The 27,439-nt window shown below is 38.6% G+C and overlaps 1 protein-coding gene across 5 annotated transcripts in view; it reads right to left on the bottom strand.

Annotated features, from left to right (window-relative positions):
* Positions 1–74: 74 nt before the first annotated feature.
* The window catches only part of sh3gl2a (SH3 domain containing GRB2 like 2a, endophilin A1), a 49,410-nt gene continuing 22,045 nt past the window's right edge, over positions 75–27,439 (bottom strand). The window contains exons 2-12 of one of the 5 annotated variants that reach the window (XM_059341699.1): positions 13,351–13,419; positions 11,892–11,964; positions 10,858–11,001; positions 10,396–10,529; positions 10,148–10,306; positions 8,013–8,116; positions 7,116–7,231; positions 6,099–6,113; positions 5,924–5,935; positions 5,461–5,472; positions 75–3,509 (exon numbers count right to left, since the gene is read on the bottom strand). In XM_059341699.1, the coding sequence (XP_059197682.1) occupies positions 3,313–3,509; positions 5,461–5,472; positions 5,924–5,935; positions 6,099–6,113; positions 7,116–7,231; positions 8,013–8,116; positions 10,148–10,306; positions 10,396–10,529; positions 10,858–11,001; positions 11,892–11,964; positions 13,351–13,419 (1,035 nt within the window). In that variant the 3' untranslated portion in view covers positions 75–3,312. Of the gene's footprint in view, positions 3,510–3,621; positions 5,936–6,098; positions 6,114–7,115; positions 7,232–7,691; positions 7,713–8,012; positions 8,117–10,147; positions 10,307–10,395; positions 10,530–10,857; positions 11,002–11,891; positions 11,965–13,350; positions 13,420–27,439 lie in introns of all 5 variants that reach the window. The other 4 variants (XR_009394935.1, XR_009394936.1, XM_059341683.1 and 1 more) reach the window with 4 other exon arrangements.

Genomic DNA, 27,439 nt, shown 5'->3' with positions numbered 1-27,439 from the left:
CTGCCTGCAACATATATTTCAGTTTAAACTAAAATCCAGAGGTATGCGAATCTGTGAACAAAAAAGTCACCATGGCCAGAACCATTTCTTTGTATTTATTTGAATAAATTACATTGACTTATAACATTTTTTTTTCTTTACATCAAGCATACAGTCTTAGAATCCAGTGCAAGAATCAAATAAAACAAAACCCAAAAAACAAACAAAGAAAACAAAAAACAATCCAAAGACAATCATGTGCAGCACAGAGAATCCCTCCTTTCACATTGCTTTTGGATAATATACTGTATATATACATCTATACTGTATGTGTATACTTGTCACAGTTACAAAAATAAGATACGTTACTGTAGATGCGCGACTATACACACAAGGTGAAAACAAAACACAGAAAAGCTGTACAGTCCTCATTGAGGGCAAAGATACACACAATTGTTAAACAAAAGTGAAAGAGAAAAAGAAGGAAGGAATTGTTTTGCCTTTCAAAAATAAATAGATAAATACATACATGACCTTCATACTGTACCATTATTCTTCCCCAGCCAACAAATATACTGTCTGTTAAAGTTGTGCTTCCCTTTAAAATAAAAAAACACTTAATATGGGTATCAGTTGATTTTGCATCAATTATTATAATTCTATTGAATATAATGAATTGGTCCTTTGATTAAAGAGACATCCGTGTTTGTTTTAATGTGGAACACTGTCAGAGACAGTATATCATAAATACCTCAGCACCAGAGGTCCTCTGCAGCCCCGTCCCTGTGCATAACATGTACCGTATGCAAACCCAAACCCCGTCCCCCAAAGCACACGCACAACATTACTACAAGATGGGTGGAAAAAATAAGTGTTGCACAGATTATTTTTGCAGAAAGGTTTAATACATCGTCGACATCGTAGAGAATAAAACCCCGGGGATAACGTGTGCACGACGTGTGCACTGCTCAGCTGTTCTCAAATGTGTACTGTAATAACTGGTTTTGACTTCTAGATTATCAGTACAATATCAGTTCAAAAAGGAGAAAGGAAATCTCACACAATACTGCATACAACCATATAGCTGGTAAGAGAAAACTAAAGTAAATGTGTATAATCTTGCAATTTTTCTGAGGTCTAACAGGACATAAAAAGGGTAAACCAGCAGCATTTAGTCCATATCATCTTGGAGAAATATGAAGATAGATTATTTGTGTGAGCAATCTGTGTGTAAATGTGTAATTTATAAATATAAAACACCTTCCACAAATACTTAGAGAGATAAGGGATTTGTAAACAGAAAAATATTTTGCAAATATGAAACAAATCTGCAAATATACGAACTGGGGTTGTTAATCAATAAAGAAACGCAGAATTGCACAATTTGCTATGATTTATCCCTATTAATCACTTTTATATCACCTTAAGATGGTATTTTGTAATAATACATATTTGAAATATCTTTCAAGATATCACAACATGGTTGGATCCATTAGCTCTTGTAGTTTAGTATGATATCAGTATCTTCACAGAATCTTTAAAAACCCGGAACTTTTGTATTGTATTATTCTTTTTTAACATGTTAAATAAAGAAAAAGCCTCAAATAAAATTACAAAGCAAATACATACATGAAAAACATTGCCGAACATCTTCCTAACATTCAAAACTTTTAAAGGAGTAAATCACTTTTCCATTTATTAATTGAAAAGGCATTTGTGGATCTCAGTTCAGATCTCTATATACTATATCCATGGCAGCACCGGCTAAAGCCACTTCTTCTATAAGTTGTACATGTTAGGAAGATATTCACAAATTAATTTAATAAACTCACTGATATTCTTTTTATCCGTGCAGTTCATTTACAAATCCTTTTTCTTTTGTATTTGTGGAAGTCTTTTTGTATTCACAGACAACACGCACATCTGATCCCGATCTGTTCACACAAATATTATTGAGACAAAGCTATCTCCATAGAGAGGAGTGTTTTTTTTACTGTAAGTTGCATCATTCCAATTAAAAAAAATATTTGCACCAAGACAAAAAAATAAATAATTTCTCATTCCGTTCAGCCATTTGTGCACTCTGGCTTTGTCTAGTTTCGTCTTAATCAATGGCTTATAGACAGCTAAACTACAGAATACTAATGGGACTAGTAGGGATGCAGCAAAAAGAGCTACACCTTCAGCTGCAGAAAAAACAGTTGCCCCAATGAGCAGTTAAGTCCTATAAGTTATTATATCACAACACATCGACCATTTTTCACACAAGCTGCTGATAAAATACATGTTGGAGGATTGAAACTTACGCACCATAGTTTTCTTACATCACTTCAAACAGTTTAAACTTCACAACTTGTGTTTGTTCATCACTCCACTAATCACTGGCTCAGATAGATTAATGTCACATACTTAAGAATACAGTTTCACCCCTGCTGATAAAAATACCAAAGAACTAGAGATTGCAAAGCTTCACCCTGTTGCGTTGAACAGATTCACTGACACCGTGCTGTCTGGAAATCTCGAAGCTAAAATTGGAGTTGACTCTGGTTTTTGCAGGTAACTTTGGTATCTAAATCACATATGACAAATCATGCGCACGTGTTCATATGTAAAAAATAAAAATACGATGTGTAATGTTGGTTGTTAGTTATCAACTAGATGACTCTAGTCTACGACTTTCGTCAGAATAGTTAAAAGGTGAGAGGACATCCTTTTTGGACAGAATTTTGGACGCCGAGAGACAACTAGAGGATATTAAAAACAAAACAAAATCAGCTCAACATATTTTTTTTCAATAAGATAAAACGTTAAACACTTGAAACCATGCTTGACCTAGAGTCGCTAACAAACATGAAGCACGTGGACCAATTTATTTTTTTTCCTAGTATGTGAGAAATAAGTTTCTATCTACTGTAGAAGTTTCCACAAAGTACAGTGAATGAGAGAAAAGTGTGAATTTTGCAAAGCTGCTCTGATAAACTCACGGAAATTATGACAGACTGACGGCCAACTCAAACCGAGACAAAAGCCAGGACAGTAATGGATAAAATGACTATGGAAGCCTGAAGGTACCTCCTGGGAAAAAGGGGAAGCAACGACATAAACACGATTATTCCTCATTTGAAGTTTTTACGCTCAATTGGTGCATACTTGCTTAAACGCGTCATCGATCTTCACTCGTTATTGTGTTGCTGCTGTTTTTACTCCTTTAAAGCAGAGTACAGGTGGTTGGTAGGAATGTTTAGGTAAAGGTTACCGGGAATACTGGGAGGAAGGGGGGAAGGACTGGAGGCCAGGATCTGTTTTGCAGACACAGCTGGTTGCAGTGACTTCCTAGTGGGGCAGCGGCACCAGGATATCCACATAGTTGATGGGGAAGAAGCCGGAGTTGCCGTGCAGCATCCCCTCATACCAGTTGTCATCGATCTTATTGGTCAAGGTGATGATATCGCCTTCCTTGAAGCCTAGCTCACCTTCGTTCTCGGGGTCAAAATCGTACAGTGCACGACAGCAGGGCTGGTCCATGGGGGCTGGAGCAAAGAGTCGGACAGATAAGAGAAGAGTTAGATCGGACGTCACAAGGTAAGAGATAAGAAGCTGCACATAGATTAGAGACACAATGATTGCTTGTGAAAGGCTCACCTGGAGACCTGGCTGAAAGAGAGAAAGAGAAGAGGAAGATACAGAGAGGAAGAGACAAAGCAAAAGAGAGACACAAAACATGACTGTCAGTGAGAAGAACACAATAATGAGGCATACACTGTTTAAAGGAATAGTCTTGCATTTTGAGAAATACACTTTATATTCTCTTTTTGGCAGAGAGGTAGATAAGAGGATTGACACGACTTGTCTCTTTGTCAGCAGGTTTACGGAAAAACTACGGATTTTCATGAAACTTGGAGGAAGTGTGAAGCATGGGCAGAGTAAGAACCCAAGAGATTTTGGAGCATTGAATTACAGGGTCGATTATTTCCATTTCTGTTAACATTGATAGAAGATAAGGTATTTGTGCTGCAGCCATGTGGCTGTGAAATAATCGAAAGAAACAGCTCCCAACACGGAAAATTAACATGAACCCCACCTGAAATTGGGACAACAACTCGGAAAGTCTGAGATTTTTGTGGTGCAGATTTCATAGTTCACCTGATCTGTTTTCTTTGCTCTTTGTTGTCACGCAAATACTGGAAACAGATATTAACGCTCAGCATTACAATACAATACAAATCTAAATATAAACAAGCCAGTTGTATGCTCAAAAACAAGTTGGTGAGTTGTTGTTACTTATATCTTTAAGTTGGGGTTCACAACAAGAGACAATATAGTTCTGCTAACTCTTATTTGTTTGTTGTGAAACGCGGGAAAGCGGTGAAATTTGGTCATTAGCGAAAGCTAGCGGCTAACCGATGCTAGCGGCTAACTGATGCTAGCGGTGCTTCTTGTTACAGCTACAAGAGTAGCCATTAGCGTATCAATGCTAACTCGAAATTGTGGTCGCAACATTAGCTGACATTTCATAGCGCCGTTACAATCGTGCCAGAGAAATTCAGAGTTGAGCAAACTCAAAAACAACAACAACTTAAAACTTTAATTGTCCAACTTAAACTTTTATCGAAGTTCGTTGTCTTGAAATTTTGAGTTCACCCAACTTTTCTTCTTTTGCAGTGTGGACTTCCACAGTTGCATCTGCAAATAAATGCGTAGTGATGTATCAAGTCCACATTTCGTTGCCCTTTACATATTGAATCACACTCCAATACGCGCGAACCAATACATGAATCAATCACGCGGTACGGCCGGCTCGCGAGGCTTCGAACGTCACCACATACGTCATCAACACAAGCCTCGATACACGTTTCACAAAAATCTTGCTTGATTACTCGACACGCTTCGAAGCCTTGACACAGAAGGACACATCACTAGCATCCAGACACGAGTGTCATGTCAAACTTCTTGTCTCACTCTGAGCGAATAAGCAAATTAACTAATAAGCGGACTTCCCAAAATGTCAAAATATTCTTTTAAAGGCTCCTTTAAACATCCACACAGGTGTTTTCAGTTAATCTGGTTGATTAGAGCTCTTCTCAGGACTGTGTGGGCATGTTTAGACTATAATTGAAAGTGCGACAAATTGCACCTTTATCATTCTTATTGGTAGATGGAGATTTGTGACCTCATAAATTCCCATCAAGGCTCTGACCCACTTTCAAGCTGAGCAGATGTCTTATTAGCAAATATATAAAAACACCTGTGTGTGTGTGTTTAGCAGCCTGAACAATAAAAGAAAGATGAGCAATTTGATTAAAAAAAAATAAAGGGATAAAAGAGAAACCAGGAGTTAGACAGAAACAGCACAGCAGACGAGCTGCACTGCGAACAAAAATGCAGACAAAAATACACTTCCACAAAAGTCAATTTTAAAGAAGGATAAAAATAAGAGTGATAGAGAGATTTTGCATCTCTTCCCAAGTCACCCTTGCTCACCTGGAGATCTTGCTGCAAAGGGGAAAGGAGAAAACAAAGGTGAAAAAAAGAGCAGCAGCGTTTATGTTTAACAGCATTTTCTGGATGGATCAGTGATGAATAGATGGGTAACTACAGCAGGCGGAGCAATGAAAAGGTCAATAAACAAAACAAAAAGTTGGCAGAGAGGCAGACTGACAAAGAAAAAGGAGGATAAGACGGATCAGAAGACTGACAAGAGAACAAAACAGAAACAGCAAATGCTCGTCCGCTGTAAGCTTCTCATTGTTACTGTAGGTCGGAGCTTCTTTGTACAGCAATCGGACAGCACTTGTTTTTCTGCTGTTAATTTGTAGCATTTGAGTGCAACAATTTTCTTTTCCGACAACGAGACAAATGAAAAGAGAGATGGACGAAAAACAAGAATGACAAAGTGATGGAAGAGATATTGTTGTATCTCTCTGGGGGTTCACTTTTGTCTCACCTGGAGACCTTGCTGCAAAGAGGGAAGAGGAAACAAACACGAGGGCAGAGAGTAGGGTGAAAGAAAGGAGTAGAAGAAGTTTTGAGTTTCAAGAGTAAATAAAAAGACGTTGTTGAAGAAATGAATTTGTGAGCACACACACGGAGAAAAGACAGATAAGTTTGACCTGGCTCACCTGGAGACCTCGCCCCTGGAACAATAAACAAAAATCATAAAGGGGGAAAGAGAAGAGCGCAGAGTTGTATTGATTAGTTCTGGATATTCTATTCAGTACAGGTAATACGTGAAATGTTGGGAACTGAAAGAGCTGGGAAAAAGAAAGATAAAAATTAGCAAACACTGTAAATTCTCAAATATCTGCCTTTTTTATTTAATTAATGAAAGAACGGCTTTCATTTTAAGATGTTTCTATGGAAACAATTCATGTTTCTCTTCTGCATTTCAGAAGAACACTTGCTATTGTCATGTTTAATGTCTATCATGTACGTAAATTGTGTGTTGTGCATTTGTGTGTTTGCCTGAGCCTATTATGTTTGTTCTTGTGCACAAGTCTCTTAAAAAACAAGATCTCAATGACACCACATGTTACAAAACAGGATTAAAAGACAGCATTTTTCTCATATTTTAATAAAAAACTTCCAACTTCCTTCCTTTATGTAGTTTATATTTTCATTGGGTGTTATATAGTTCATTGAGTGTTCATGCAAACAAAACACATGCAGTTAGTTTCAAATTAAAAGGCTTCAAAGCACCTAATAATGTCTCTTTCCTCCAAGGATTTTATTGTGAAACATCTGCGGAAAAACATTGAATTTCATTTTGACAAATTAAAGTCAAATTGAATTTAAGTTGAAATTGAACGAGCGTTGAATTGATTTACTATACTGTGAATATGTGGATACCTTTAACCTGCAAATTGCAGTATTATACATTTGCAGTAGTGCTTTGCTTTTTTCTGCATTTTTGGCCTTTTATTTGAGAATTCATAGTACAAATTAAAAACATAGAAAGGGTTGTTAAAGGAAAGAAACTAGCCCAGAAACTGTCCTTTACAGGCAAATACTTCTCAAGTTTTATTGTTCTGCAGGAACTCATATTGAGATTCCATATTGATCGATTAGTGTATTTGCCGTACCAGGAGCAGTTTCTTGACATGTTTCTAAACAGTGAGCAGTTGTTCTCTGGTTCTCACCTGGAGAGCGAGCACTGTGGATCCCTCCATTGTGGTTCTCACTGATGGAGAAGTCCAGAGACGTACGAGGTTTAGGCATGTACTCTTTCCTCGCTTTGTTAGAAGTATCCCTTATCCTGCAAAAACATTAGAGATTAAGACGTGTTCTACTAGCAAAACAAAATACAAATATCAAACTGAAAATGAACATGATATGTGTTCTCGTAAACGCTTTAAGTGTTGCATTTATAAATAATAGAACCCGACCGATATGGGTTATTTAAAACCGATGCCTATGCTGATCTGCTATTGATTTTCATCGATGACAGATCTGGTGGCCGATATAGTATTTTTTTTGTCACTGACATGAAAATAGACCTTTTTTAAGTGGATTATGCACTGATTTTTCACCGCTCTGCAATGTACCCAGAGGGCTACTTTCTCAAACAAAAAAACTTGTTCATGTTAAATATTAATATTTAACATTGTTATACATTATACAAACTCATATTTACATTGTCAGCCAATTCAATAAATGATAACTGATGAATAAATAATAAATATGAACAAGATAAATAGCTAAATAAACATAATTACCTTTCAGTTGTCATTTGCTGACTATTAAGAAAAGAAATAATTAATAGCTAATAGCTAACACCATTTCTAAATCACGCCAAGCAACGTTTTCTGTTTTCTGTGTTAAAAAAATCCACCACAGAACATATCGGACAGCATATACACCGATACCGACATGCCTTTGACAGGCCAATATCGGCCGATAGTATCAGTCAACCGATATATCTGTCGGGCTCTAGTAAATAACAGTTAGTGACTAGGAAGTTACATGCTATTATAGGTACAGCCAATAACCTACGCTAATATAAAAAGGTCCCATTGAAACAGGAAGTGAGAACTTACCGTTCGTCGATCTTACTGGAGAGCTGTGTGAGGATCTCAGCAGCCCGGCTGTGGTACTCCACCTGGGCATGGACCAGTGCAGCGAGCTGGCTCACCTGTTCAATCTGTGAAAGAGGAGCAGGACCTACTGTTAATGTTTACCCATAAAGATGCCTGAGGTCTAATAGTCCTTTTGGCTTAACCCTTTATGGGGCAAAGAACTATATTTGGTAACTTTGGGTAATATTTCGAGAAAAAAGTAGCAAATTTACTAGATTAAAGTGGCAAATCTGAACAAAAAAAGTTGCAGATTTATGAGAAAAAAGTGGGGGAAAAAAGCATTTTTTTTTCTCGCAGATTCACCACTTTAAATCTCATAAATCTGCACATTTTTTTCTTGTAGATTTGCCCCTTTAATCTCGTTAACTTTTTTCTCAAAATATTATTTTCGTATGTTTTCTTTTACACATTCTGGCAGTATGTAATATCCTCCAATATTCTCTAGGGTTAAAATTTGGAATTTGCAAGTATTTCAATGAGTCCCTATTAAGGGTTAAAGTGATGAATCTGGGAGAAAAAAGTTGCTTTTTTCGCACAGATTTGCCACTTTAAATTTAAATCTGCGACTTTTTTTCTTGTAGATTTGCCATTTTAATCTAGTAAATTGAAAACTTTTTTCTCAAAATATTACCTGAAGTTACCAAATATAGTTCTTTGCCTGATAAAGGGTTAAGGAATGTTACGAATCGTCTGTTTATGACTATTCGATCGCAGTCCCATTGTGATTTACAGCCGATCTACAGCATCTATCAGCAATGTATGACTGTTACAGACACATACAGGATTGAGGCTGACAGTTAATCAATCAATAGGACAGAATTTCTTTATTGCTTGAATTGACATCCTATACCATCAACCAGAGGTGTGGACTAGAGTCTCATGAGTCACATTTTTTTTTTCCATTATTGACAGTGGAGAGATACAGACTGAAAGTGGGAGACAATGGAGAAGAGAGCCGGATTTGAACCTGTGCCACCAGGACGCCCTTAGTGACTTTTTAGACTCAACACAACCAAAAAAGACTTGTCACTTGACTTGGACATTTTTTATTTTTTTTTGGCATTTTTGCTTTATTGAAAGTGATAGATAGAAAGGGGGAGACAGAGGGGAGGACATGTGGCAAAGGGACCTCAGGCTGGATTCGAACCCGGGTCCACCGCAGGAAGGACTCAGCCTTAATGGTACGCGTTCTACCAGTGTGAGCCACTGGGACGCCCCGGACTTGAGCATTTTGAATTGAAAATACTTGATACATTTCTTCAAGCCCAAAGATGGAAAAAAAAAAAGGAATCACACCATTTACCTTAATTTCCTAAATCAACTAAAGTTAACACTACTATTCCCAGTAGGGATGGGCGTTATGACTGTCATTAGGGATCTCACTTGAGTTAGTGTTACATAGGGATATGACTGTCATTAACTTGTCTTGTAGCGAAATCCGTGTCAGTTTCACAGAAATTTGAGTGATTCCGTGGCTATTCCACGGATTTTGAGTTAAGCAAATCTGTGGCTATTTCACGGATTCCTGTGAGACCAGGTTCAAAAATGTTCAATTTACAGCCAAGGTGGCCTTTGCGCCCCTGTCAAAGTTCCAGTATAAACCCAACGCTAGTGACGCGTGGTGGGCTTATGGAATCATACAGCCATCCTAGTGGTCAAACCCCGACCCACTCTCCGTCCTTCGAGACTTGCGCATCAACACATGGCTCATTGAATATTCAAATGAGCCATGTGAGCCAACTAATGTTATATAAATGATTAATGCAGGTTTGAAAAAGTAATACCAAAGATAATTTTGTCAGCATACAAGTTAAATCCACATAAATTCAGTGGCATTTGTTTTAACAAACTTTTTTTTCACAAATGTCGTAAATTATATTTTAAAAAAGCATTTCGGTTGGTGAAGAACGCATTATGACTTGTTCAGGAGTTGAAATTCAAAGTTCAGGACTTGGGATTTGAGTGCAAAGACTTGAAACTCACTTGACTTGCAAAACAAAGACTTGGTCCAATCTCTGCCAATAATACAGATTGGACATCCACATAAATGTCTCTTTAAACGATGCAAAGGGAGAAGTGATAAAGATAATCCTTACGTCACTCTCGATCAGGTTGAACATGCTCTGCTCAGCGATCTCCTTGGAATCGTCGAACTTCTCTAGTGCCTGTTTGATCTCGTCATCTGTCACTTTGCCCTGACGTTTCTTCTTATAGTCAAAGTCCAGACGACGACCCTCCATTTTCTTCAGGTGATGCTGCAGAAGAAGGAAAGTGATGAAGTAATGTTGAATCTTTAACCAAGATATTTACCTTTGATTACTGCAGCAAAGTTCTGCACTCGTACCTGAATCTCCTTCAGATCTTTTTCATGGAGGTTCTGCAGTGGATCAATGAAGTTCTGCTTGACCTCCATGTCCAGAGCGTCCTTAACCTCGCTGAGCTCACGCATGGCTTCCCCGGCATCGATCAGAGCAAGGCCTGGGAAAATGAAGACACATTTAGACACAAATAGCACACAGTTCAGTGTCAGTGAAGAAAAAAGTAAATCTGCAGAAACACTATCTCATTAGAATCCAGAGCGCAGTTTGAAGTAAGGTATTTGTCTTTAAATAACAGTTTAACGCCTTCACTTGTGAACTAAATAACAACTTCAGGCAACTTGTCTGAAAAAAGGCTCATGCATTTTTCATAACATTGTTACTGCGTCCTTGAGGGAATAAAAATGATGGCGCTTTGTTCTTATGAAACATATTCACAAAAAGCTTTGTTCTCTTCCTGCGAGGAGCTTCAACATGCTAGAGCTCACCAAAGTTTGACTCCTCTCCGAGCTCCCTGCCAAACCTCTGCATGGACTCTCCCAGGATGGCCTCGGTCTGCGTGTAGCCCGGCCCCTTCTCCTGTCCCCGCATACGGGACATGGAGTTCATCATGCTCATCTTAGCTCTGGTGGCTGTGAAGACAAAGCGCTAATGAAGCCAAGCACCACTGGGATAAATATTTTTTAGGTCAGAAAACAAAAAAGGTCTGAGGTGCTGATAGTAATTTGTTGTTTTCAGATAAATTTGAGGTAATTTCTCATAAAGACTGCATATATATATATATATATATATATATATATATATATGTGTGTGTGTGTAGGTATTAGGGATGGGCGTTTGGAAACCTGACTGACTCGAGCATCTATAACGTTAATGATCAATTAATCAATAAGTCGCTATGTTTTGCACATGCATACATAGGCAAAATAAAATATATATTTACAGTACTATGCAAAAGCCTGTTTTGATAACGGACACTTTTATTTTGAAAGGAAGAAAAGAGAATTCCTGTCAATCGTAACACTAACTCAAGTGAGATTAAACTGTAAGATAACGTCAAGGAGTTCAATGTTTTATGTTTTCGTCCCCAAAGAGACATGAGGTTAGTTTTCACAGTAATCTTGCATATTTAAGTGAGTTTTGTGTTAGAATAAGTTTTGGATCAAATTAAACCTAGTAATTCATGCTAGCAATGTTTGATACAGTAAGCTAGTTTCGCTCAAATTCATACTCTTGTTTTTCCTTGTGTTTTATAATTGTTATTGCAACTTTCAGTTTGCAAACTGTAATCCAACTTAATTCTCAGCTCATTGTCTTATTCATGTACAGCCACAGAACACTCGGCCGTGTTTCAGTTCAGTGAGTAGTGATACGCATACAAAGTGTGCGGATAAATAATGCTACATAGTATTCTTTAATGTTTAAAAAAATATATTTTAATATTGAATCAGGTGAGACTAGGCTTGGGTCTGTTAGTAAACAATACATCACATCATCATCGTTCACAGCTGGTTTATGTCACCTGGGTTCGGCTGCAGATACTCAGTAGTCTTGGTCATGATGTCCAGCACGGCCCGAGCCGTGGTGTCCATCTTCTGTAAACGACAACATAAAAAAACAACACAGAGAGGGAGAGAGAAGGGGCAGAAATAATCTTTAACAAAAGATGTGGATAGAAACGAAAATAGTCAAAAGATTGTGGGAGAGGATGAGAGAAACAGCGATTAAATAATTCTGCATCTAATAGTGAAAAAAAACGAGATAAAAGAAAGTGTTGTTTTGTTCTGGTGAGAGGGAGCTGTGCAGAGCCGAGAGCTGGCTGTGATGTCCTTGTTCAGTGTGAGGAGGCTCGCCAACAGCTCTGCAACGCTCGGCCTCTCTTCCTGCTGCACAATAACATGTAACACACACACACACACCTACTAACATGTGGTGATGCTCATAATACACAAGCACTCACATGTATTTATTATTGCTCACATACGGGAAAAAACATGCAATATGTTATTCAGGGCACCAATGTTTTCAGGGACGTATTCAAGTATGTGAGCAAACACAAGACACACACAGACACACGCACAAAGGCAAAGAGTTATTGAAATTCTGGAGTAAATACTGTTTGTTAGTGGCATAGAAGGAACATTATGACTGACATGAAGTCCATTTTATAAGTCTAAGATAAATCAAATTGCAGTGACATTTTCTGGGTTTTAAGTGTGCAGGAGGGAAATCACTTAAATTATTTAAAGAAGAGAAAAAACTGTCTTAAGATTTTAACATGAACATGAGATATACAAGAAGAGTGTGGAGCATAAAGGGGAGCTGTTAAGCTCCTTTCAAGGCCCACACTACTTCATTCTGTGGTCTTCTGCATCTTCAGCATCTGTCCTTTTGTCGTCTCTGTACCATCAGTCATACATCACAAGAAGGGTCTAACTGCAGTTTAGCAGGCTACACAACACCCCCATTTTATTACACACCCACTTACAAATGTATCCCCTAAATGACATCCTGTATGAGACACTAATTTTGATCCAAAACCTCAATCTTTTCCTAAACCTTACTAAGTTGTTTGTGTTCCTAAACCTAACCATCTAGTTTTGTGCCTAAACCTAACCAAATATTCTTTGTGCCTCAATCGAACTAAGTCGTTTTGACACCAAACTGCAACCGTCTAGAGGCCGTGTCGTGAAGTTTAATTTCAATGTAAATGCAGGTACAGCATTTTTGTGTTATATATATTATTAATGTAATGTAATGAGAAGTTCATTTTGACCAGATCTACTGAAACTGTTGAGAGGTGGACATTTTTAATTTTTGATCTTGTAATAACTTTTCCAACATGACAGCAGAAATGTTTGCGATATTTATAGCATGTTGGGATCCCACAACAGTTTAATGATCTCCTGATAAATTCATAATGAGCTCCAGCATTAGTTTCCACTCTCAACAAGCTGATAATGTTAAGAGATCAGACTTGCCTTTTCCATATCAGTGAAGTCTTCATCGAGCTTCGTTCCTTCTGCACCTCCAACTTTCTCGCTCACTTTCTGCAAAACAAACAGAAAACGTCCGGGTTTAAAACTTTAAAATGAAATGAAAATGAATTCCATAATTGAAATGACATAAAGAAAGACCTCAGCACATATATATTGATAATTGTTTGAAGGAGCATATTCCAAAGACTTGCCATACGACATATTGCACAGGGAAACTGCACAGATACAACAAATAAAAGATCTCACAGATCCCTCAGACTGCATTTGTTTGAAATGTTAAAGTTTCTATCATAATAATAAGTATGTATTTCAAACCTTGGATAGCTCACAGGTCTATGAGATAATAAAGAACAAGTCAGATGCAGATTGTTCAGTAAATTACATGTTAAGTCATTTGAAATAATAGAGTGTTTCACTCTGTCAGTTTGTGCAGTGTTAACCAGCCTGTGTCTGCAACATCAGGGTCATATCAACGTCTCTATTATGAAAATGGCAAACAACAACTACACAAACATCAGCCTGACCTTGTGCTTCACACAACAGAAACCCATTCCATTTAATAGTGTTTCTACAGTGTGGTATTAGCACTTTTACTCAAGTAAAGGATCTGAACATTTCCTCCATTTCTTCATATTTGTACTTACACATTTTTATGCACATATACCCCTCTAACAGAGTCTGAACTCGAGACAACAGGCAGATATGACAACGACAGGCTCACTGGTTAGCAATGCAGAGATTCTCCATCTCTGCAGCAGCAGCGCAGAGGAAGAGATAAAGTATGGGCAGCAACAAGCCAGGAGCGTCGGCCCTTATAGCTTCAGACATGGCACAGATCCATGTGCAGACATAAACACAGAAACGACTCCTTTGGGCTCCCGTCCCCCTGTCCCCTGTCTCGGTCTGCTCATGATATTTCCAGCTCTGCCACCATCCAGCTCCAGTCTGTGATGTAACCAGATAGCTTGAGGGGGCAACAATCTGACACAACGAGGCCAGACAAGGCCCTGAGAGGAAGGACTGAGGGAGGGGAGAAAAGCTTTCAGGGAACGGCACAATGCATGACTAAAGAAACCATGAAAGCTAAGGTCAATGGATGGAGTTTTTCCTCGAGTTAAAGACTGAAAAATCACACTGTACATTTACTTTTTTGTATGCATTTGTTTTTTAATGGGGCTGAAATATCTTGTTATTTGAAACTACATTCAAAGATCCTGAAATACAGAAATAGATGCAATACTGGGTGTATTCCAAACTACCATGCCATTTAGTATGCCAGAAAAATAATTAGCATGCCAAAAATACCAGGATGTCTTACTACATGTGGCTGCATTTTGCAGTTGCAAACCAGCATGCTTTTCTGACTATTCTGACCCACAATCCTCTGCACAGCAAAAGATATGTCACATCGACTGAGCCGCAGAAGGAGCACATAGTTTTTACAGAAACTATATTGACAGCAAACAACAACATAATTATTAAGAAATCTGAAAACAACAAAAAGGAAAGACCTACAGGTGCATCTCAATAAATTAGAATATCATAGAAAGTTTATTCATGTCAGTAATTAAATTCAAAAAGTGGAAATAACACATTATATAGATCCATTGCACACAGAATGAAATATGTCATGTCTTAATTTATTTAATTTCTTCTAATTATAATGATTATGGCTTACATTTAATGAAGACCTAAAATTCAGTGTCTCAAAAAATGTATATTACAAAAGACCAATTTAAAAAAGTATGTTTAATATGGAAATGTTGGCCTCTGAAAAGTATGTCCATCTATATGACTCAATACTTGTTTAGGGCTATTTGACTTAAACTAAATGGACTTTTCCATCATATTCTAATTTATTGAGATGCACCTGTATAATAACAATAACATTGACAGAGAAAAACATGTAGTTGTACTGTTGTGAATATAATGCTGCATGTTAGACATTAGTATCTGGAGTTATATGTTGCATTCACTGCAAAGTAGCAGCAGCAGAGCTCTCTGGGTTGACCTCCGTCTCTAACAAGCTCGACAAATGGCGTTTTGTTGTATCCCCAAGGTAACGTTAAAGGGTTTAGTTTGGAGCTCTTGAAGTGGGGTTGTTTGAGGCACCTATTTATAGTCAGTGTTTTACCTACAGTAGATGGCAGCTGGCACACCCCCAGCTAGAGAAGCAGGCAGGAGAACTGACAAGGAAGCTAAGCAGTGAACTGCTGGGGACGGAGGTGGAAGCAAAACACATTTTAGCCACCCGAAGAAAAAATCTACATGAGTTTAAGTGGATGCTATATTTAGAGTACAATAATGAGCCACCACTTTAACTTGCAACCAGACAGCCCTTACTTATGGGGGATTGATGAAGTTCAATGCTCTCTTCAAAGCTGCAAAGATCCATTGACAAAAACATTTTACCTCACAGATCACAGGAGTTGCTAGTCTACCTCTACCTCAATAGATTAGTTTTGCAACTGCTATGTTCTGCGAGGTAAAATGACTGCTGAATGTTTTTAATCAATGGAGTCAGATGGCTTTAAAGACAGCTTAGATGGATGGAAAGGCTTCATTTCCTTTTATGGAAAAGGCTTGGTAATGTGGTGAAAATATTCTAAATAAAGCGTGCACTCTAACTGATATTGTTTGTTTTTTAAGTGGCTAAAATACCCCGTCCATAGCAGTGCATTGCTTCTCCAAACTGCTGGTGTGCTGACCCTTGTCTACTGTAGGCAACATACTGACTATGGATAAGAAACTCATATTAACCCACATACAAAATATAAAAAATATATAATATATAAAAAATCCAAACTGTCCCTTTAAGCAAGGTACAAAGGATTCCAACTTGCACAATTCTTCTGTTATTATTTAAATTTTGTGTTTCGGACTGTGATAATAATAATGATAATAATACATTCAATTCATATAGTGCTGTTCTAGATACTCAAAGGGAGAAGAATAACTGTGATATATGAGCAAGTGGGTCAAGTTTCAAGGTGCAATGTTATGATGAAGTAGTATTGTATGCATATTGCATGCAACAGAACCTACTTTGCAAGGACAGCTGCAGTACTCAATAAAAGTAAAAAGTATGCATTTTGGTTTGCAGCTAATGTGAGTAAAAGTGAGTGGGGAAGACATTAGAGACCTGTGAGTGACGGAGCAGGGGAGGTTTATAAGACTAAGCCTGTGACAGCGGTTCATGCAGCGTTAGACTTTCTGCGGATTGGTGCTCTATGAGTCATCTTAGCCAAAGTGTCTTCTGATCCCACTTGTGAAACAGCTCAATATTCTGACAGCAGTGGAGAACACACGCACACACGGTAGGAGTGTAGCAGGGAGGCACATTTCCTGTCATTAGCTTCACCTACACACACTATACAACGTCTTCCAGTCCTCCTTGAGCTGGTTGCCATGGAGACAAGTACCTGCCCATGCCCTGCTTATCAAGTATAGTGCGTACGTCCCAGTATCTGCAAGTTCCTGTTATTTCTCTCACCGTTTGTATGCTTTTTTTTTCTGGGACAAACGAGCCTCACGATGGCAACATCAGTGCCGATCATCAGCTGATAAAGACGGAGGTGTGAAATAGCATCATGCACCCTATGTGTTTATGTGTGGCTGTGAGCCGCAGCTGTGCCACCAAAAGCGATGTCGGTGGTGACACTTCTGGTGTTCATCCAAGCCGTCTAATCACACACTGCACCGTGTCACACCTGAGATACAATATGACTGCAGTTACATGTAATTTCTACCTGGTTTCAGGCAAATATGTGAATGTACAAAACAGATGGCGCCCCTTTTAGAAATAAACTGTATATATATAAACTGAGGAACATATACTGAGGCACATGTGCTTTATACCACACACACACACACACACACACACACACACACACACACACACAGTTTTAATGAATCATCTGAGCTGAGATACATCATGTACTGATAAACAGAGGGATAACATCAAAAGGAGGATTTTTTTAGATGAATGTTTTTTTTTTTCATAATATGTAGCCGTGCGTGAGTCATGTCTGTTCCTAATGACACAGTCACTATTCTGGTGCTAATAAGAGGATATTAACAATTACTCTTTTCTCTACGGAGATAATTTGTCTTATATCATGACTGAAGCTGATGATTCATGTTACACACCAGGTTGAACAGACTCAAGGTTTATATAACAGAACAATTGATCTGAGGAGGAGAGAAGGTTTACTGTTTACTCAAGATTGTTGATCTTAAGAAAGACCTGAGGGTAGAAGAGACATGCATATGGAGTAGGGAGTGTGACACTTCTTTCCTACTTTAAAGTCTCTTTCCACTGATCTGCACCTCTCTACAACCCACAGAGAGTGTTACTTTTCTATTACTACTTAGTCCTGTGTTCATAATCTTACAATTTAACTGATGGAAAGGTTTACATGAACTGGAAAAAGAAAGGTAATCTAAGGGCGCTTTCACACCTATCTCGTTTGGTCCGGACTTTAGGACTTTTCAGTTTGATCCGAACCTAAATTTCAGGTGTGAAAGGTGCCGGTGCGTGACAAATAAAGGCAACAAATCTTCATTACCGAGAATCTGGAATAAGTGAATGTTTAGCATTTTTGTTTGAAACGTGACTGAAACCTGAAACATCAGACCCCTTACGGACAAAGAAATCTGGAGGCCAATCTCGGCTTTTAGCAAGCAATCAAAAAAATTTTTTAAAAAATGCTCTTATTCTTTTCTCTTTCTCTTCTTCTTTTCTTCTTTAACATATAGCACTCCTGTAGCGATTACAATTGGCTCTTAAAGTTTTGTACTTACTTGATTCCTGTGGTCTAAGTGTAGTACCCTCAGGTTGAATACAATATTGTAAGTCACTTTGGACAAAAGCGTCAGCTGAATGACATGTAATGTAATGTGATGTAATTTTCCAAATGAACTAGAACTACCATAATGTTCCCCACCCGGCTGCACATTTCTGCCTGTTATTGTTATTCAGGACTATTTTTTCCAACACTTACAATCAATTTGCATTCATCACAAAGTGGAGGTAATATTAAGTGTCCAACTGGTGCACAGTTGGACAAAAACCTCTTAGTGATAGAAAAAAGCACCAGAAGTACTTCTGAAGACCAATTGGAGTGCAGCAGAAAGCCTCCCCTCACACAGACCTCAGAGCTTTAAATTCATTCTCATATAATTTGCGTGCGTGAGTCTGCTTGAGTCCCACATCCATGATTCCTTTTGCTTTGAGTTGGCGAGAGTCGAGGGAGTCAGAGTCGGTGGAAGTCAGTTATTTCTTAAGCCTAATGGATGAAAAACAACTCAGTCGAGCGGAGCCTGTGGGGACATGCGTATAGCTCAGCAGGGTAAGAGCAACTGAATGAATAAAAATGGTTGGTGGCTGTTTGGAGTAAGTGGAACAGCGCTGCTCTGCACACTGCTGCCCATGGCTGCTGTCAACGCATGTTCAACCCCCAGACACTCGCAAAGTGGAGAGCAAAGACAGAGCCGGTGTTCTGCTGTCATGGCTGCGAGCTGAGGAGACAGCAATTTAGTGCAGTGATGAAGGGAGATGCATGCCAAGAAGAACATACACACACTCAGAGACACTAAAGGACGATATAGCATGTCACAGCCAATAGCCACTGGGCTGAGGATTGATCCTTTACTCACTGTGAGTAAATGTGACTTAAGCCACCAATCTCTTCCTAACACAGAAGATCTAAAACCTCCAGAGGGAAGCTGCTATATCAACTTGTTTTCACACATAACTGATCTCTTTCTGTCCCCTTTATCTGTCCCTCACTCCACAAACCAACCTCACCCTTTTCTTCCTTCACCCATCACTCTGTCAGCCCTCCCACTCCTCTTCCTTCCTGCAGGGGAAGGACACGACAAGGTGAACTGCGCAGCAGCGTGAAGTGAACCTCACAGGGATGAGTAAAACGCACAGTTGGCTGCTGGGAAATAACAGCAGTGGCGTAGATGATATGTAACCGGGGGACGTCACAGGCTGGGACGTCACATTCAGAGCGCTCGTAGTAGTGAAGGCTGTGTGAGGAAGTGCACATGCAGCTGATTCGTGATGTTCTAGACAAAGAGGCTATGCAGGGGTGAGCTTTCACTGCAGAGCATGGGCTGTTATTCCTATGTTGCAGCCTTTTAATCTGATTCATATTAAAGATTCCCCCTCAGACAGATTAAGGACATATACAGTCATGGAAACAATTATTAGACCACACTTTTCCTTCAATTTCTTGTTCATTTTAATACCTTGTACAACTAAAGGTACATTTGTTGTAAATATAATGATAACAACAAAAATAGCTCGGAAGAGTTTAATTTCAGAGCTGATATCTAGCCATTTCCCATGGTTTTCTTGATATTAACCAAAATCATTGTCAATAAAATCATGGAAATTGTCTAGATATCAGCTCTTAAATTAAACTCTTATGAACTTTTTTTTGTTGTTATCATTAACTTTTCAAAATAAATGTACCTTAAGTTGTACCAGCCATTAAAATGAACAAGAAAGAAAAGAAAACAAGGGTGGTCTAATAATTTTTTCCATGACTGTGTAATATATAAGGATTTCCATATTAATATATGCTTTTCCACAAAGTAGTTCACATATCTTGTTTCCTTTAACAAGTTTGACTGCTTGAGACAAGATGTCGCCACTCAACTTCACTGAAAAGTCAATTCACAGTTTATGTGAATTGGGAGGTTTTAAGTTCTAACATTACACTTTAGGCTGCAAATTCAACTACAACTTGCTTAAAAAACAGGCACAACCGTTTGTGAGAATTTCTGCAGAGGAATATGAAAACTGCCTTTTAGTGTCAAACTCTGCACAATCATCATTCTGCACAGTGAAGCTAAAAAAAAAAAGTGACCAAAAGCAAAACAAATTTATGACTGGAGGGGAACTTACCTAACAGTAAATAGATGCTGAATGTGCAGGGAGGACGACTTTAACAGTACAAACAAAAATCTGACATTCAATCAAGTGTAAAATAAAAAACAAGAATAAAAAGAAAAGTTAAAAGTTATGTAAACAAGACAAAGGCTCTGTTGGAAATCTCATACTAACACACTATTCATACCAATGCTGCGTTCCAGTCTGAGGCAGAAATTTCCCAGTTCCCCAATTTCCGACCTCAAAGCGTTGCAGGTTACATCACTCTCAAATTAACTCTCAGCAGTGCGGCCTCCTGGCATGTATAATGTGCTGTAGTAAACATGTATGACACTAAAATATTTATCCATTTTGCCCTAAATAATACTGGGAAATATGAAAGTGGGTGGAAGAGCTGATGTTGACTTCCAATTGTGATAAAACAATTCTCATTCAATGATAGCTCAGACTTCCATAACCGCTGCAGTCATGTGATGTGTCAACTGTGATGTTTAACATGTTCATGTAAGCATGTTAAAATTTGCTGATTTGCACTAAACACAAAGTACAGCCGAGGCTGATGTGAATGTTTGGTCATGAACTGAAGTTTTTGACAAATTAAAATTTAGAATGCACAAAATTTTGGACCTGTAGATCTCTGAATGATTACAACTCATCCTGAGGGGGGCCTTAACATCCGTTTAAAATGTCATCACTATGCATCTAATGAAAGAGAGATATTTAAGTTTGCCCTGGACAAGACAAAGACTAAATAAGAACAGGCTGGTAGACTAGTTGGTCGAGTTCACATGAGGCTTTTCGACCTCTCTCTCCTCACTCTCCATTTTCTCTCCGACTGGCATCAACGTAAACCAAATCAGAGCAGATTAAATACGCTAAATGTGGAGAGGAAAACAGCCCACAGAACTTGCCAATGGCTGCAGGGCATCCTCTCCTCCCTGCTCATCCCAAAATCTCTTGCATCATCGCATGGGGTCAGACAGCAGCGTGTGTCCTGACATGATCTCAAAGTGGATCTTTTGAGAGAACATCAGCATTTAGCACAGGGATTCTCAACTTTCTTTGCCCCCGGGGGCCAGTAAATGAACAAATAGTTATAATATTTATCATATGAAAGGAATAAACACAGATTAAGTGTAAGCAGGAGCATTTCTTGGCTTGAAGGACATTCAGGGTTTAGCCCTGGACCTCTGTCGGGTCATGCATTCTTGATAAATTAACTTTATTTTGATGCTTTTTCATGCACTTTGGCACCTTATTTACACATTCACAGTACAAAAAATGTCATTGTGAATTAGAAAAAGGTCTGAGGGCCACCCAGCACCCTATTGTGGACCTGATTTGGCCCCCGGGCCTCAAGTTGAGCATCACTGCACTAATCCATAAATGTATGTATGATTTAGAAAAATACAGATGTAGAAACATGAGATGAAGTAATCCAACATAAGAACCCCAGGCTTGTGTGTGCATGTGTAGTTATGATGTTGTGGTATTGATCACACCGTGTTCTGCAGTGAGGAGCGTAATCTAATCCCCGACTTCCGTTTAAAAGCAACAGCCAACGGTTTATGTGTCAGAGTGCGTCTCTGGCCGGCGTCCTCCTCAGCAGGTTTAATAGTATTACCTCACAGTGTCTTACACAGGTGTAAAACCCTGCTGTTTAAACTCCCCTGTTGGGGTTTGCGAGGAGTGTTTCCATTAATCTGTGTGGGCAGATTCTCTTTATAGAGAAGGAGAACCTGTCGGCCTGCAGGTGAATTGTCTCTGCTGATTAGATATAACAGAATGGGATCCAATAGCTGGTAATGGTTTGTTGTTCTGGGGACAGAAAGAGAAATTACAACATCTATCAGTGTTGGATGAAACCCTGAAAGAAACAAGGCATTTTTCAAAGGATTTATTTTCACAAAAAGCTTTTCGTTATTCTGAAGGAACATTTTGGGGAATACACTTATTTGCTTTCTTTAGAGTTAGTTAAGATTGATACTAAGTTTGAGCCAGGAGATCGTTTGCTTAGCGTTTAGATTGAAAACATAAAGTCTGTCTCTGTTCAACACAAAATCTACCAGCCAACACGTTTTTTACTCCTTTGTTTTTGTGCAGATTAAACAAATGATATTAAATAGTTGATGTTTATAGCTTTAGAGGTGCTGGTCGGTGGATTTTGTTTGTGGTTTCCCTCTTTTCCCCGGTCTTTATGCAATGTCAGTTCAGTTTTATAACAAATAAAACCTAAAGAAGAACAAAATCACACTTAAAATTAACATTTTGCCTGTGCTGTCAGCAACAGCCATTCAAAAAATGCATTATTGATGATGAAAACCCTCCTCTCTCTGCATGCCGCTGCCATAGAAGTTCAGTCCCTCTCATTAGTAGCCTGTAGGCGTGTAAGCTTGGCGTTTGATCTGTAGGTAATATATGTGCAGATTTCCTCCTTGTTTCCTATTTTCATCTTTTATCGCCTTTGCTTTTTTAAATATATTTTAATCATGTTTGTATATATGAAAAAAAGGAGTCACATCACTAATGTTGCTGAAATAAAATAGCTCTGCTGATAATGAATGTCAATGGAGGACTAAAAAAACATGATGACTTGCAATTTTGATATGTTTCTGTATGTTCATGATGCATGCATGACTGCACAGGTCCATACTGGTACACATGCAGGACATACAGTACTCATGCTGAAATAATGTAGTTCATGTGTTTTATCAATAATCTCTTTACTGCTGTGCAGCTAAAACAGCCTCATGCTAGCCTGTATTTTTAGCATTCACAGCTGTACCATTAGCATTAGCATGAGTCACATGGCGCCCAATGTGAGGCGCACAAGGAGTGTGCTGCTGCTCTCCTCCCCCTCTGCCTCCCACGCCTCCTGCTCCTCCTCCTCCTCCTCTTTTGCTCACTAGTCTAATCCCGGCCGGGCACACGGAGGCCCCTGCTTTAAATACGCCCAGGGTGGAAGAGGGAGATTAAAAATGACAAGAGTGATTAGTGAGGCTATTAGGAGGACAGCCCCTGCTGCTGGACAATAACAAGAAGATCTGACTCCTCCTGACAGCGTTCAAACACCCCTCGCCTCCTCCTCCGCCTACCTGCTCCCCAAACTACTGTGGAAGCATCTCCCAACAGGGCTCTACCTTTTGACCTTTACCTCCCCTTCAATCTCTCCATTTTCGCTCTGTTTGTTGTGAGAAAACAACAGGATGAAGAACAAGGACAGAGCTACAGAAACAGGAGGGCTTGGGTCAGCTGGGAATATGACAGTGAACTGACAAATCTTGAAAAGTCTAAAACAATTGCATAACAATGCCCAGAAGACCTTTGTCCTGTCACTTTTTTTCTTTTTCAGATTACCGCTTTTTCTTTCCCCTCCTTTCATTTATGTCTTTAACACTCCCGTTTTTTCTCTTCTCACCTTCAAACACCCTCAAGGCCTCGCTGTTCTCATTGTCACATTTCTCATGCAAAGCTGCGCCGAGTGTATTCACTGCTGGACTGTGACTCAACAATATGTCCGACTACATTCGTCTTAACCAGAATCTATAGACATGAAGTACAAAAGCATGTGCTTGCAGTCTTGAAACAGAAGCTTGTGAAGCTATGCAGGGGCATTAACCACTTAAACAAATGAACAAAATAATGACAGATTTCCAGATCTGTGTGCTCTTAGTGAGTTGGTAAAATACAATGTCAAGTGGCTCAATGTTTAATGGACACATATCTACACGTATTTAATGTAGAAACCTAACACAGGGATTAAAGCAAGAAGAGAAAATTGTGTTGTTTATGAAATCCTGCATGGTGCCTGAGATCTTGAAGGACTGCTTGCATGTAACATTACACCAGCAAGAAATTACAACCATAGAAGTCAACTACATTATCTGTGGTCATGCATAGAACTTGAAATACCATGACACACTCGGAGGTTTGACTTGTTTTAAAAGGGCGCTACAAAATGAAGCATTTACATTGTGTTCTCAGTCCAGTAGTAGTCAACACGTTTAATGGCTTGCAGCCATAGAGCACACCTGGGTTTCGGTTTAACAAGCAAATGTGTTAATTGGCGACTCTCTACTGCAAGCAAACATGGACATATTTTGCTGATAGTCACCAGTTAACAGGGTCACTTGTTAAACCAAAACACCTCTTGGTCTGGTTGTGATCTGAAATTCTGTAGAACTTCTTTTGTTGTTGTTATATTGATTCTGACAACCAAACACGCAACAGCAAGGATGTCGCTTTGTGCTGAAAAGTTTGCAATTTCAGGCAATTAAATTTGGGATAGGTATGAAGGTCGTGCAAAAAAAAAAAGCATAACGGTGCAACACTGTCAACACCAACCACACAAGTATCAGTAATATGCACCCCAGTCATAGCTGCTACTGATCAGCACATGTACTGTTTTGGACCATTTCAGATTTTTAAGCATATGTTGCTATATTTATTTTATTATGTATATATATATATATATATATATATATATATATATATATATATATATATACATATACATATATTAAAAAAAAAAAAAGCAGGGACACTGTGTAAAACAGAATTAAAAGCAGAATGCATCAAATTCCAAATCCAGAGTGTATATTTACAAAGTTTATCAGATTAAACAAAGTATTTGCAAGTTGTTGCATTCTGTTTTATGTTTTCGACAATGTCCCAACTTTTTTGGTATTAGGGCTTTAAGTTTGTTTTCTTATTGTGTAAATAAAACTTTCCCAAGGCGCTCTTATTTCTGTTCTAAGTGCAAACTATTTTCAGAACCCTTTTGACAAATTATCCACAGTGTCCCCAGTGTAAATGACAAGTTTCTGCCACAAGCAGATGCTGGTAACAGTTTTAAGTGAACATTAAAAGCCTGCTAACTTATTTAGATAGCTGGAGCAAAACGGGCAAAACACTTCTTCTGTTGCTAACATGAATGCACATATTTGTGATGACGTAGATTTAAATTTGGTCATTACTGCTATCCTTAAACCCGGACATACAGGACTGTTGGACCAAGCTGTGAGTGGACATTAGCACTTTATCTAGAAGTGAACCTATATTTGTAGAGGCTGTGCTGAGAATAGACCTGTGCTCTCGTGGAATCAAAGAAAATCCATTTGTTATTCCTAAATCCTGGTGTTGAAAGCCAACGTGGGGGTGGCTGGTTCCTGTTCAACTACAGCGGTTTCTGGATGATTCTAATCCTGCAGAGCGTCAAGGCCTGGGGTGGTATTAGTGTGGACAAAACCTCAACGGTGTGCCTGGTTGTGATTTTGTGCAAAACCACAGAGCAACAATCAGTGACAGCAGCAGTTTAACTGGAAACAAAAGAGGAACTCTAAATTGGCTGCTCAGTTCAGACAGTCCAATAACTGCAGGACAGGTTGGCATGTGGACAGACTGATTGGACGCAGACAGGACAGGACGCCAATGTGTCTTTTGTCCACTCACGCCAGCATCGGTCCACTGGTTGTCCATGTTGCTTCATTGACCTCTATCCTCTCTGAGTGTGTGGCCGGGTGGCTATAATAATCTGATTTGTAAGCCTTTGCATGGATCTTATGTAACAGCAGGGATGAGTTTGTGGCTGGGGAGATGTGTGCACACTCAAATCCATCCGTGTACTGCTCGGTAAACGGGGGAGGAAGGGGAGGAAGGGGAGGAAGGGGAGGGGAAACCAGCTGGCACTGTGTGTGTGTGAGAGAGAGGAAAGCGTGCCAGAGTTTGCTAGCATTGAGATACGTGATGATGGTGATGAGACAAAGATGGAGGATGAGTAACGACACACACAACATGAATGATGAGTGAGATTTGCTGAGCGAGGACTGAGTGTGCAGCGTTGCTGACAAATATCAGTTGATCTGATTACTGTGCATCCATGCTGAGACACAGTCATTATTTGTATTTTTTTGTGGGTTTTATTTCACTATGGTTTTTTTGATAATAACCAAAATCATTATCAAGAAAACCATGGAAAATGGCTAGATATCAGCTCTTAATTTAAACTCTTATGAGCTTTTTTTGTTGTTGTTATCATTATATTTGTCCAAACAAATGACCCTTTAGTTGTACCGGGCATTAAAATTAGAATTTTAAGAAATTGAAGAAAACAATGATCTAATATTTTTTTCCATGACTGTATGTGTGAAGACATGAGCAACATAAAACATGAGTATGCAGTTTAATTGAACTATAAATAAAGAAAATAATGTACACTTTTGTATGAATAATTGCTTCTATATTGACTGTACTCTTCTGGTGCTCAGTAATTTTTCTTCACAATCACACTCCCAGTACTCTCAGTCACTCTGCCAAACCACCTATAGTTCTGCCCAGGAACAACAAGTAAGTGTGAACTCAATCTGTTCAATTCTCACTTTTAACTCCCTCTCGAAAACTACTTTCAAAACCATTCACTGCCTTTCTTGCTCATTTTCCTTTTCCATTTTTCTCTTGACATGCATGCTCTTTCTGTCTGCAACAGTGAATGTTGGAGCGTTAACTTATAAGAGGCTGATATTTTCATGAAAAAAATGATATAGCAGTATGTGCAATTACATTTCCTTTTCCATTCGATATATTATGAATTGTTGAATAACACTTCTTTTTATACAGGTACAGGTACCTGATGTGCTCAGGACCTTATCTCCTGATCAATGAGCTTTAAACTTAAAACTTAAAATCAAACCCAGCCTCAACCACTAATGCTGCTACTCAGCATGGGTGTTGTCAAGAAATGCAGTGGGATTTATAATCAGGTTGGCATATGTAAACAGATCTATATCAATCTATGACATCATCAAAACCTTTTAGCAAAAATGACTCTAAAAAGTGCCTTGACTCGGTGGGAAACAGGAAAGGCTGAGGGTGTTCAGACTGCTGAATAACAGCATTTGTGCACACTGTATGTAGATAAAAATAAGGAATAATAAAATTAAGGCAAAAAAAAAACAGCTTCAGAGACTTTTTGCTTGTTATTTACTGACATATTTTTTTTTTTATAAATACATATTTCACAGGAACTGCATACTGAATATTTCCCTTTCATCATATTTATTCATTTTTATATGTATATATAATTATTATTATATATACATATAAAAAATGAATAAATAATGACAAAAGGACAATATTCGGTATGCAGTTAATAATAATAATAATAATAAT

The sequence above is a fragment of the Centropristis striata genome, chromosome 1 (genome assembly GCF_030273125.1).
Source record: "Centropristis striata isolate RG_2023a ecotype Rhode Island chromosome 1, C.striata_1.0, whole genome shotgun sequence".
In the NCBI taxonomy this organism is placed as follows: Eukaryota; Metazoa; Chordata; class Actinopteri; order Perciformes; family Serranidae; genus Centropristis; species Centropristis striata.
This window is presented reverse-complemented; position numbering and strand designations above follow the sequence as displayed.